Source organism: Corvus hawaiiensis, chromosome 8 (genome assembly GCF_020740725.1).
Source record: "Corvus hawaiiensis isolate bCorHaw1 chromosome 8, bCorHaw1.pri.cur, whole genome shotgun sequence".
NCBI classification, from domain to species: Eukaryota; Metazoa; Chordata; class Aves; order Passeriformes; family Corvidae; genus Corvus; species Corvus hawaiiensis.
The window spans coordinates 14,737,948-14,749,850 of NC_063220.1; the positions used below are offsets into that span (position 1 = coordinate 14,737,948).

Genomic DNA, 11,903 nt, shown 5'->3' on the forward strand with positions numbered 1-11,903 from the left:
CTCCTGGTTGATGGTGTGGCAGGGGGGCTGCATGTCTGCACAGCACTGCTTCTGCTTTGTGCTGCCACAGTGAACGATGGAGCTCCTTTCCTGCCAGTATTGTTCTCTGATTCCAGCAAGACTGAGCTTAACTGAGCTGGTAGCAGCAAGGGGAACTCTGATCTGAACCAAACTGTTGGGATCTTTGGAGACAGCATCCTTTGCTGCCCTCTTACTATGAGGAAAAGCCCAGTCAGAGCCCCTGGAAGATGTTGGTCTCTGCTTTTTACCTTATTCCCCACCTGAGTCTTAGAGAGCTGCCTGGAAAAGAGGCTGCTGAGCTGCTCCAGCTGCTGCACAGCCATGGAAATGGCCCCAGCACAGCTGCAAGAGGCTGGGCAGGTACTCAGTTCTCTCTCTAGCACGTGTAGTTCCCTACCTGTGACCCTGGTCCCACAGCATGAGTGCACAGGTGGCATCAAGGATAAAACTTTCCATTCACGAGTGTGCTGCCAACCTCCTGCTCAACAGCTGAGGATCCCAGCCTTGTTCTCATGGTGCAAGAACCATGCTGGGGAAAGGAAAGATGTCTGAATAAGGCCAAGACTGTTTCTCAGCCTCAAAGCAGAAAGTGACTCAGCCTCCAGCATGACTTACTAGAAAAAGGATTTATTTCCACAACACAAGTTAAACACAGACAAATAAATAAACACAGATAAATTATCTGATAAATAAGGGGAAACCTGAAACACAATGCCCTACTTGGCTCTTCTCAGAACTTGGACCCATCTTGGTGTGGTGGAGATGCCTAAACACTACTGCAGCTGCCTCACTGCTGAGGTGGGAGACACAGCCCCCTCCTTTCATCCCCTCCAGCAGACCCCAACACCTCCCTTATCACCCAAGGGGGTCTGCATGCTCCTCCAAGGTCAGCCCTCCCTTCTCCCACCCCCAGCCAGAATCTGCCTTAGCAGGGACCACCCCCACCACAGAGGACTGACCAGACCAGAGTATGCAATGGCTCCTGCCTTCTCATGCAGAGGGGCAGCCAGGGGATGTAATGACCAGGGACAGGGCAACTAGCTGGGCAGCTTGGGCTATGAGCAGGGGTTTCACGTGGGAGCTAGGACTGAACACACCAAGAGGGCAGGACAAGCACGGCTGGGACAGGATCCGCTGGCAGCACACACAGATCCCTCTCAGGATGGCGCGCAGTCACTGCAGCACTAGGCCAGCTGAAGGGATCTCTCCCTGATAGCGTGGTTGCTCCTAGTGCTAGATTAGTAGGCCCTCGTCGAGGGGTGCTGCATGCCATGCTCAGGGGCCCAACCATCCATCCGTCCAGGCTGCAGTGCTCCAGGTGTGCTTGGGCAGCGGGTCCAGCCTCTGTCCCAGCACCTCTGGGGGCTGTCTGGTACAGGAGGGTAGAGGCTGGAACAGCTACAAGAGCTGGGGGAAGGAGACACAAAGTTAGCACCAAACTGCATTCAGGAGGAAGCTCCCACACATTTGAGAACTACAGTGCTTGATTTGCTCAGGCCCAGCAGAGAATCAGCAGCCCCACACTGGGACCAGCTCACCACAGCCACAGCGCACAGAAGCCAAAGCATTTCCCCCAGCCCAGCAAGGGTCGAGCTGCAGCTCCCTCCCCAGCCAAATACAGGCAGGCAAGCAGGGACGTCTCTGCCACCCCAGCTCTCTGCCCACTCACGGTGATGGATTTGACGGGGGTCTCTACTGAGGCGCCAGCTCCCAGGGACTGCTCACTCCCAGAGGAAGCGCACGTACCAGATGGTCTCGTTCTTCAGCTGCGGCCCGAACAGGGGGTTGGCCTGGGCCAGGATAGCGATGAGCCAGCTGCAAAGGGACACAACCTGCCGTCAGCCCCCCGGCAGGACCAGAGCGCCGGGAGCGGCTGCTGCCCCGGGAGTGACGGGCCCGGGAGGGAGGCGGGCCGCAGCTCAGGGGCTGTCCTGTCCATCCACGGAGGAAGCTGGGCAGCAGCCACGGGTCCCGGTGAAGCCAGCAGAGGTGGGGGGAAAGGTACCGGGCCCGGCCCGCGATACTCACAAGAGATAGCAGCACACGGCGGTGGTGACCAGCATCGTGATGATCACCCTGCAGAGACACCGCCGTTAACACAGGAAGGCCCAGCCCCAGAACCCCCGACCGCGGCAACCCCCGAGCCCCCACTCACCCGCGGTTCGGCCCCTTGGGCACGAACCAGGGGGCGGCGATGCCCACGAGGCCCCAGAAGGCGGAGAAGAGGACGAGCGGCAGCGCGAAGCTGTGCGCCGTCATGGCCGCTCCGCACCGGACACCGCCCCGCCCACTGCCGCGCCGCGCCGCCAATCCGCGCCCGGAGCGCGCCGCACTGCCGGCACCGGCGCTTCCCACTGGCGGAGTCGTTCGGCTCGGCTCGGCTCGGCTCGGCTCGGCTCGGCCCGGCCCGCATCCCTCCGCACGTCGCTCCGCAAAGGAGCACCCAGCCACACACAGCCGATTCACAAAACTCCTTTATGTTACAAAGTTCGCACTCACACCCGCCGCTGCCGCCTCCCGCGCCAGCCCGGCTGGGCGCACATCCCCCTGCGCACCCGGGTCTCGGGGGCTCGGCCGCCCCTGGGTCCGGCGGTGCGGCTCCCCGAGAGGGCTCTCCCGCCGGTGCGTTACTTGGGAACTCTCCGGAGCTCGCTCATGAGCCACAGCGCCATGCTGAGCAGGGCCAGGGAGCCCGACTGGTGCGTGGCAGCCAGAGGTGTAGGGACATAAAGCAGCAGGGTGCTGATGCCCAGGCCCACCTGCCAAGAAGGGAGAAGAGGTAAGAGCAGTTGTGGGTGCACCGCTGATACACCATTCCCAGCACAAAGTGTGGTGTAGAAAGGCTCATGGCCACACCAGGACTTGCCACCCCCAAATTCAGAGTGTGCATGCAGTATGGTGAGGTGTGGGGCCTAGGCAGCTCCATCTCTCAGTTCAGGCTCTTGGAGCCAGCATTGATCTCAGTGGGGTCAGCTCTGTCTTGTGAATGTGCTACGAAAGAGTAGGGAAAAAAAAAAAAGGGCAGTACCTGCATGCAAGCTACGGCCAATAAGGAAGTCACAGCCATCCTGGTCCTTCGTGGGAGTGGGATCTTCCTCGAGAAGAGGTACAGTGCTGTGACAGCTGTGACAGAGGCAATTCCCTACAGAAGGGAAAGGAAACAACCGTCCTTCAATGAAAGTTCAAGGGAAATGGGTGCACTGGCCTCTGGCTGTGCCTTCCATGCAGTAAAAGAAATTCTGTGAGCAATATTTAACTGAAGAAACATATTAATGGCCATGACCAAATCCTAGAGCTCCCACGCCATCAGGTTAACGACCCTGAAATTTAAGTGCAGTTACAGAAACTTTTATTTTGCTCCAAATGAATGCTTTATTTTCAACAGCTTTTTCTCATTTATTCAAGTCATTGGGGATTATGTCTGCTGTCTCCCCAGCTGTCACCTTGACAACTGAAGGTAGAAGCTGTCATCTGGAAAACTGATCTCTTCTCCACCACTCAGCTATAGTTCACCCACATAATCTTTCTGTGCAGGTCACCCCAGGTGATCCAGCTTAATCCTTCTTTTTTTAGTCTTAGCCACAACTTAGTTCACAGCAGTGGTATTTAATATCCGGATTGCTCTAACTAGCTGAGATATTTTCACAGGGCACTACAGCGCAAAACAAGTTCAGAAATGCTGGAGGAAGTGTTCGATATCAGGATTTCCAAGTTTTATTTCACACAGCTTTCCCAGGCATTTCAATAGCAAGGGCTACCCCACACTGTAGCTCATGTTATGGAAAAGGAGACTCAGAGAAACAAAGTGTGTTACTTGTGCAGGAGGAAGGCCTCCTTAAGGATGAAGGCCACATGGAAAATAAGTAACAATGCTAAACTTCCTCTTCCTGCAGAAGCAAACTGGTAAGATGCTCTCAGGCCCTTTGGACACCTTAGAAATCACTCAAGCTGACAGAACTACAGCCCAAAGAAGAGACAGCTTGGCTGCAGGAGGCAACCAAGAAGCAGCCCAGACATATCAGGAAGTCAGCACTTACCAGAATCCTGTGATCAAACTGTACAGTTGTAGGATTCTCAAAGATATTTCTCAGCACAGGGGAGAAGGCAAGGAGATCATCTGGGATCCAGCGCTCCCCCATTTTGGGGAAGGAGTTGTACACAAGGCCAGCATCCAGCCCTGCCACAAAGGCACCTGCAATTCCATAGCAGAAAATGAGACTACCAGAGCAGGCAAAGGTGTCATTCCAGGCTGCACAGCTCTTGTTCAAGAGCTCAGCTTGATCCTGAATTTCTTTTAACATATACAGAGATCCCACAGCACAGGCAGGCTGAAAGGTGCATCTCCACCGTCCGGGAAAGACCAGTGAGGAGGTTCTTGACTGTAAGCTCCCTGACAGCACCAGTTTTCCCAGAGAATGGATGGAGTTGCTCACAGTCCCCACCAGATCAGAAGAAAAAAATCAAACCAGCAGAGAGGAATGAGTCACAAATTGGACAGCAGAAAGAAAGAGGTTTACCTGAAAGAGCAGTAAGAAAAATCAGAGCTGTAGTGCCATGAGCATATTGTCTCAGGCGAAGGAGCTGATGAGTTTCTGGCAACTGTAAAACAAAAACATACAAACAAACAAAAATAATCAAGGCATTTCCAGTGCTGTTGGCAGCAGCTAAGAAAAGCCTTCACTACATACATAGGCTGAAGGGTTGGCCTGTATTTTACAGAGGGAATATACAGACCACCACACAGCAGCCACACTTCAGTGGTCCCTCAAAACCAAGCTAATCAAGCTCTGTGCAGAAGTGGCCCCTGGACAGCTACTGGCACGAATCATTTAGCCCAGCCAGGCACAGCCCTGCCTGAGCTTACACAAATTCTAAGACTAATCACTTTTGACTGGAACAGCACAAGCCAAAGCAAGTGTGCCATAAGCAAGAAGTTTACAGAATGGGTGTTTTGTAACACCGCAAGTATTCTGTAAGTATTATATCAGAGTCAGGAACAGAGACTACAAGAGAAGCGCCATCAGCCTTCACTTACTCTTCACACCACACCCCAACCCTCTGAACTGACACTGCCCATGGCTTTTAAATCCTGACACTCCACTCCATACCTTGTGTCGTGGAAGCAGCAAAGACAGCCCTGTCCACAGGCTGGCAGAGTACAGGACCAGCGCGGAGCCCAGGTGTGCTGCCAGACGGTACTGACTGACCCGAGGGATGTCGTAGGAGTCTGGCTTCTCTTCCAGCCCACTCTTCACCATGTACCATCCCAGCAGCCCCTAACAAAACAGGAGAGGGCTTAGAGCCAGACAGGGCAGCAGCAACTACTAAAATGGGATAAATATTAAGGGCAAAGCAACTTGTTTCCTTTACCTTCAACTAGCTACCAGCACCTGACACACTGTCATGGTGTCACTGACACCAAGCTATCATGAATCCCACTGTCTCAGCTATGCTGAATCAGAAGATATCAAACTGACAGAGGGCAGGTTTAGATTAGATATTGGGAAAAATTCTTTATTGTGAGGGTGGTGGGCACTGGAACAGGTCTCCCAGAGAAGCTGTCGATGCCTCTTCCCTAGACAGGTTGGATAGAGCTCTGAGCAAACTGATCTAGCAAAACTGATCTATCCCTGGTTGGGGGGTTAAAACTAGGTGACCTTTAAATATTCAGATGTTGCCACTAATCCCTGCAGCTGCAGAGCTCTCACCTGGAAGCAGACCAGCCCACAGAGAGCGAGGACACAGCCCTTGAGGGGCCGGCTGAGCCAGCCCCGGCGCCAGAAGTAGGCAGCAGGCAGGATGTAGGCCAGGCCCACGACGCGGCCCCACATGCGGTGCGAGTACTCCATGTACCAAATGAACTTGAACTCTGCCAGCGTCATGTCATGGTTCAGGCTGTTAAAGGACAGTAAAGCAATTGTTTCACAGCCCCGGACTGAACTTTGCACGACACGGGATCGCCTTCCTCAGAGAAAGGCACGGAACAAAGGAGCCACCACCAGGCAGGCTTTGTGTGCCTTCCAAGTGACTTCAGAAAACATTTTCCTTCTTACAAGAGTTTTTTGAGTGGCTCAGTTGCAGCAGGGATGCTCTCAGCCCACCCTCCTTCCAATTTTGCACACTCACATTTTAAACTCTGGGAACTTCTGGTACTTCTGGAACTCGGCTTCCCACTCCTGCTGTGTTCGGGGGGGTTTCATCTCTTTCACCAGGTGCCAGTCGACCATAGAAAGGCCTGATTCTGTCAGCCTGGGAGCAGAGACACGAACAGGCACAACTCACTCCCTGACAGTAGGCAAATCTACTGAACTGAAGCGAGAGCTGTTGGCTGCACAACAACCCAGGAGTTGGGACTTCGATGGTCCTTGTGGGTCCCTTACAAGTCAGGATATTCTGATAATCCTTAAAACCCTTGTTCAGACAATCCTTAAGCTCACAATTAGAAATAGGACAGAGATCAGAGAGTTTGTGAGTGACCAGACCTAAAATTACGATAAATGTGTAAGAGTTACCCTACAAGGGGCATCAATAGGCTATGAACAGTCTCTCCGGTACTCCCAGCCCTATCCCGCCATGTCCCCTTGCAGCCAGGAAGGGAAGGCACGAGAAGAGCTCTACGGGCACTCTCGGGGTGGGTCTCGGTGTGGGGGCAGCCGCAGAGGGTCACCGGCGGGGCGGACCGGAGGGCAGGCAGGGACGGCTGTCCCCAGGGAACCCCTCGGCGGGGCTGGGGCCGCCGCGCTCACCTGGTGACGCCGCCCAGCACCACGGCACCGGCCACGGCACCGCTGCAGACCAGGAGCCATCGCCCCACGGCGGGCGGCGGCGCGGCGGGCTGGGGCGCCTGTTGCAGCAGGCAGCGCTGAAGGCAGAGCCGCGGGGGGAGGCGGCCGTGTGCCGGCGGTGGCGGTGGCGGTGCAGGCCCCCCCAGGCCCCCGTCCCGCAGCAGCCGCCGGGCCCCGCCGCGCGCCGCCCGCAGCATCCCGAGCCACGCCGGAAGTGTCGCCGCCGGAAGCGCGGGACGAGCACTTCCGGACACGCCCGGGCGTCGCCATGACGATCGCGCGGCGCGTGACCGGCAGCGCAGAGCAGCGACCCCCGCGCGCCGCCAGCGCAGGTGGTGAGGGCGCGTGCGGGACGGGGGCGGGGCCCGCGCGGCGGCGGGGGCGGGGCCGAGGCGCCCGGGGGGGGGGGGGGGCGGGGCTTGCGCGCGCCGCGCGCCGGCGTGGGCGCGTCCCGCTCGCGTCCCGCGCCTCCGCCCGCCCGCGCGCCCGCCCTCGAGCCAACGCGCGGCGCGGGCCCGAGCCGCGAGGGGGCGGGCCCGGAAGCGCGGCCGGGGGGCGGGGCCTGAGGCGGAAGCGGGGCGGGCCCGCCGCGGGGCCGGTGCGGGCCGGGCGGGCGCCATGGGGCGGTCCGGGGTGACCGCGCCGCTGCCGTCCCGCAGGCATGGACGATGGGTTCCTCATGGAGGTGTGCGTGGACTCGGTGGAGTCCGCCGTCAACGCGGAGCGCGGAGGTAAGGCCCGGGGGCTTCGCGGGAGGGGGCTACAGCGCGGCGGGGCCGGTTCTGACGCGCCTCTCCGCAGGTGCCGGGCGGATCGAGCTGTGCGCGGGCCTCGTGGAAGGAGGGACCACCCCGAGCATGGGTGAGCCGCGGCCGCCCCTGTGCCGCCCTCCCTGTCGGTCTCCCTCCGCTCCCCCGTGTCCCCCTCGGCTCCCTGCCCGCGCCCGGTCCCGTCCTGCCCGCCCCGGGGCCGGAGCTGCCGCGGCGGGTGCTGAGCCGCCCCTGTCCCGCCCGCAGGGCTGCTGCAGGTGGTGAAGCAGTGCGTGCGGGTCCCGGTGTTCGTCATGATCCGGCCCCGCGGCGGGGATTTCCTGTACTCGGACCGCGAGGTGGAGGTGATGAAAGCCGACATCCGCCTGGCCAAGCTGCACGGGGCTGACGGGCTGGTGTTCGGGGCCCTCACCGAGGACGGGCGCATCGACACGGAGCTCTGCACGGCGCTGCTGGGTGAGGCTGTCTGCAGGCAAAGCTCTGTGCTATGACAGCGTTGCAGCGCTGCTCCGGTTGATGCCGTAGAGCTGTACAGAGGGCTTCGGTCTGCACATCCTTTCTGCAGTCTTGCTGTCTCTTTCCCCCTTTTTCGGTTTCGTTTGCTGCCATACCTGCGAGACATTAAGTAGTTAAGAAACTTTGCGGACCGAGGGCCACAACCCTAAGCCGTTCACACAGAGAGAGTTTGAGGTTACCTGGGATGTAATAGCAAAGTGTAAGAAGGCTTTGATGAGCTGTTTTGGGGGCATTCAACTGTTGGATTCTCTCCCTTCCTCATTTTCTTTTCCTTATATCCTTGCTACAGGTGTGCAGGATATGTATCTCCTGGACTTTGGCCTTGTGTGTAGCTGGCAATTCACCTTCATTTTTTTCCTCTTAACAAACACGGGGAGAAAAGATAACGAGAGAGAGGTGTGAACACACAAAAAGCTACTAAACCTGCAGTGGGAGATTGTTAGTCCAGGCTACAAACATGCGGAAACAAATTCTCTTTCTTTTTGTATATTTTTGGGGAGCTGCAGCCAAAGCTAAAGAGGGCTCAGCCTTTCCCTGGTGATGTGATGCTGAGGTTCACATGTGAAGCTGAATGTGCTGTAAGGAGTGCAGCAAAAGGGTCTTGCCAGGACTTAGCTCCACTAGGCCAACTTGTGTTCTGCTGTTTCCAGGGCAGGGAGCAGGTGGATGTCTTTTTGTAGAAATAAATAAGCTTTGCACAGTAATTAGAGCACCTCTGGTGAAGTTTGCTGCGGTCTGACAGCAGAAATCATAGGTAGTGAAAGAAATCACAAAAATCAGCTGTCCTGCTTTCAAAGAGGTCCTGTCCCCAGGTAGATGATACAACCTTCCTGCAGAGAAAGTCACCTGTGGTGGGATTGAGGGTTCTGCATGTTCCAGATGAGTTGGGGGGTTTTGGTGTTACCTGTAAAAACAAAGGTTTGTTGCTTTCTCAAAGGGCAGAAGAACTCTTCCCCACAAAAAGAGCCTGGATAAACAGCAGCCACTGTGTTGTTCTCAGCAAGAATGGGGACTCTTCTGAGCTCCCCAGGAATGGCTTGAGAAGCCTTTTCCCTCTTCCGTGTCGTGCATTTCTGGTTCTAGCACAAGGCACTCTGTACCAGCCCTGACTGACCACATGTCTTCTTTTTGCAGCTGTGTGCCGTCCCCTGCCAGTCACATTTCACCGCGGTGAGTTGCCAGGGACAGTGGCCCTGGGCAGGGTCCAGTCTGTGTCCCACTGATGGGGGAAGGTGAGGCAGGGAGGGAGCTGAGCTTGATGTTTTTTGGAGGGGGAAAGCTCTGCAGGCTGTACTATTCCCCACAAGGGAAAAGGTCCAGTGGGCTCAGGTTTGGGGGCTGTCTCATCTTGTGAGAGAGGAGGTGTCTGAGGAGCTGAGTATGGTGGCCCTGGCACTGCTGCAAGGGGAGTGTTACAGTCAGGAGCTGTGAATCCAGGGTGTGAACAGGACCCTTCCTATCACTGCCTTTGGGCTCCTCAGGGGAGCTGGCTGAGGGACGGGGCTTGAGCACAATGAACCGAGCAATTTCTGAGCTGTTGTTCTGGTCCCTCAGCCTTTGACATGGTGCATGACCCTCTGGTGGCACTGGAGACCCTGATTTCCCTGGGCTTTGAGCGGGTGTTGACGAGTGGCTGTGACAGCTCAGCACTGGAAGGATTGTCCTTGATTAAGAGGCTTGCAGAACAGGTGAGTGTTTGCTGTGCTCCGCTGGGTAACTCCCTGGGCACTGCCTGTGGGCAGCTGCTTTATGGTATTCCTCATTTCTGGAAGGGGACTTCTGTCAAGGAGTACTTGCCTTCCCTCTCTTGATTGGCTTTAATGTTTCCCCAAGTCCAAGTGGGCTGGGCCCTGAAGTCTCCCACAGCAAAGGCTGGTTGGGTTGTTCTTGCTTGCAGACTGGGGGAGGGTGGTGGGAGTTGGTTCCAACAGCTGGCATGATGAGCCCATGCAAACAGCAGTGAGATCCCTGCTGGGTGTCTCACAGTTCCTTTTAGGAAAGTGCAACAGATGTACCTGAGAGGTAGCCAGGTGGGATGGAGAGGTAGGAGGGAATGGTGACAGAATTGCAAGTTCTTTTCCATTTTTCTTTGTAAAACATGAATGGTACAAAAAAGATGGGTGAGAGCACACAGATTATAGACCATGGTGACATCTGTGAGCTTGTGGAAAGTGCTGCATGTGAGGTTTCCTTGCTGCCTCACAAATGCACGTGTGAATGTAGTGCTCAATAATATCACTAACATGCTATTCTTCTTTCAGGCGAAGGGCAGAATTGTGGTGGTGCCAGGTAATGTATTTTGTCATCTGTACCAGGTCCTGCAATCCCTAGCCCACCCTTCCTAGCCTCTTGTCCTGAGATCCACTCTCTTATCTGGCTTTCTGAGCCAGCTGCCCAGGAGGAGCAGCTCCTATCCTGGTGTGAGTAAAGGCCATGCAGCGTGTTGGGGAGGGCAGAGCCCTGCAGCTATTGCTCCCTGCAGGACTTGAGGACGGTTCTAGATCTGTGGGAGAACATGAGCCAAGGCTTCTCCTGTCTCTTTTCATGTGCCTGGGTCTCTTGTCCCAAGGGCTGTTTTTTCCCTTCAGTGTGTATGGCTCCTGTCCCTTAGCGGTGAGGTCCCGGGGTGATGTCAGGTCTGGAATAGTGTCACCTGCTCGGTGTGTGACATTGGGCTTGTTCCCACCAGGAGGTGGCATCACGGAGCGCAACCTGCAGCGGATTCTGGAAGGCTCCACTGCTTCTGAGTTTCACTGCTCTGCTCGCTCAGCTCGGGACTCAGGGATGAAGTTCAGGTAACTGATTATTTAAGTTTATTTTTTAGGAGAACTCTGCGAGGGAAAGGCTACATGAATGTAAATGTGAGTTTGAAGAACTGGCATAAATTTCAGACAGCTTCCTGAGCGCTAGTTGTGCTCTTGTGGTTGGGATGCTGGTGCCCGACACTGTATTCTGCTGTGTATGAATCCAGACGTGCTCCTCATGTGGACATGAGTTCTGTGCAGGACCAGATCCTTGGGGTGTTTCTCTTGCTACTGCTGCCCTGGGAGTTGTGAGGGCACTTGGGAAGGCAGGTGCTGGTGTAGTTGCCTTAGACTTTTAACATAAGCATGTAGGATTTGGGAAGCCAGTGGGATGTGCTGAGAAATGAGTGAGGAATGGGTTCTATTTGTCCATAGGTCTGTGCTCCTTTGGATTATTGTTCTTTCTATTACTATCCCATCTTTGGTTTGGGTGGCACCATCTTTGGCCAATGCTGAGACTTGGGGAAGTATGGGGGTGTTTTTCTTGGTGGGTCTTACTCTTCTGTATCACCAGCAGATCACCACTAATGGCTGGTTTTCCTGACAGAAATCCGAACGTTGCCATGGGAGCGTCCTTCTCTGCCCCCGAGTACTCCATAAAGGTGGCAGATGTGGCCAAAGTGAGGACCCTGAATGCAATTGCCAAGAACATTCTGTAGTGGACGGCTCTGTGCTGGGACAAGAACGCTGAGACTCCAGGGTCTGCCCTGGCACACGGACAGATGGGTACTGCTTCCATCCTCAGGCTGCAGAGGATGTGCACTAGGTGATGAAGCCTGACACCTCTTCCCTTGGCTTCCCCTGAAGTCCCTGGCCTGGAAACTTATGTTGGCCATTTTAAATAAAAGGACTCATTCCCAGATGTTACAGCGACAGCTGTTCGGCAGCATTTGGGAGGAAGGGAGGTGAGCAAGTAGGGGGACTGAAATGTGTAGCACTGCATGTGATTGTCAAATAAACACTGCAGCTGCCCCCCTCTTGCTGTGCTCTTCTAAAGTTTATTTATA

General features: G+C 55.7%; 3 protein-coding genes across 7 annotated transcripts; 1 reads left to right on the plus strand and 2 right to left on the minus strand.

Annotated features, from left to right (window-relative positions):
* Positions 1-628: 628 nt before the first annotated feature.
* LOC125329099 (V-type proton ATPase subunit e 2) lies at positions 629-2,336 on the minus strand. The gene is made up of 4 exons (XM_048310491.1): positions 2,177-2,336; positions 2,050-2,097; positions 1,691-1,836; positions 629-1,428 (listed from the first exon to the last, which is right to left on the minus strand). Exons 1-3 carry the CDS (start codon positions 2,278-2,280, stop codon positions 1,743-1,745), a joined length of 246 nt encoding a protein of 81 aa, XP_048166448.1. The 5' UTR covers positions 2,281-2,336; the 3' UTR covers positions 629-1,428; positions 1,691-1,742.
* A 146-nt stretch (positions 2,337-2,482) lies between these two features.
* On the minus strand, positions 2,483-7,018 carry LOC125329097 (cytochrome c oxidase assembly protein COX15 homolog). The gene is made up of 8 exons (XM_048310485.1): positions 6,768-7,018; positions 6,148-6,270; positions 5,730-5,916; positions 5,130-5,297; positions 4,539-4,620; positions 4,059-4,213; positions 3,050-3,163; positions 2,483-2,780 (listed from the first exon to the last, which is right to left on the minus strand). The coding sequence occupies exons 1-8, from the start codon at positions 7,001-7,003 to the stop codon at positions 2,649-2,651; spliced, it is 1,197 nt and encodes a 398-aa protein (XP_048166442.1). The 5' UTR covers positions 7,004-7,018; the 3' UTR covers positions 2,483-2,648.
* Positions 7,019-7,053: 35 nt separating this feature from the next.
* Positions 7,054-11,874, plus strand: CUTC (cutC copper transporter). 5 transcript variants are annotated; one of them, XM_048310487.1, is made up of 9 exons: positions 7,054-7,138; positions 7,466-7,537; positions 7,608-7,667; positions 7,823-8,032; positions 9,227-9,262; positions 9,647-9,780; positions 10,354-10,381; positions 10,782-10,887; positions 11,444-11,874. In XM_048310487.1, exons 1-9 carry the CDS (start codon positions 7,075-7,077, stop codon positions 11,553-11,555), a joined length of 822 nt encoding a protein of 273 aa, XP_048166444.1. In that variant the 5' UTR covers positions 7,054-7,074; the 3' UTR covers positions 11,556-11,874. The 5 variants fall into 5 exon arrangements, with proteins under 5 accessions (XP_048166444.1, XP_048166446.1, XP_048166443.1 ...); XM_048310486.1 differs by having other exon boundaries at positions 7,123-7,141; XM_048310489.1 differs by lacking the exon at positions 7,608-7,667.
* The last annotated feature ends 29 nt before the right edge of the window (positions 11,875-11,903 follow it).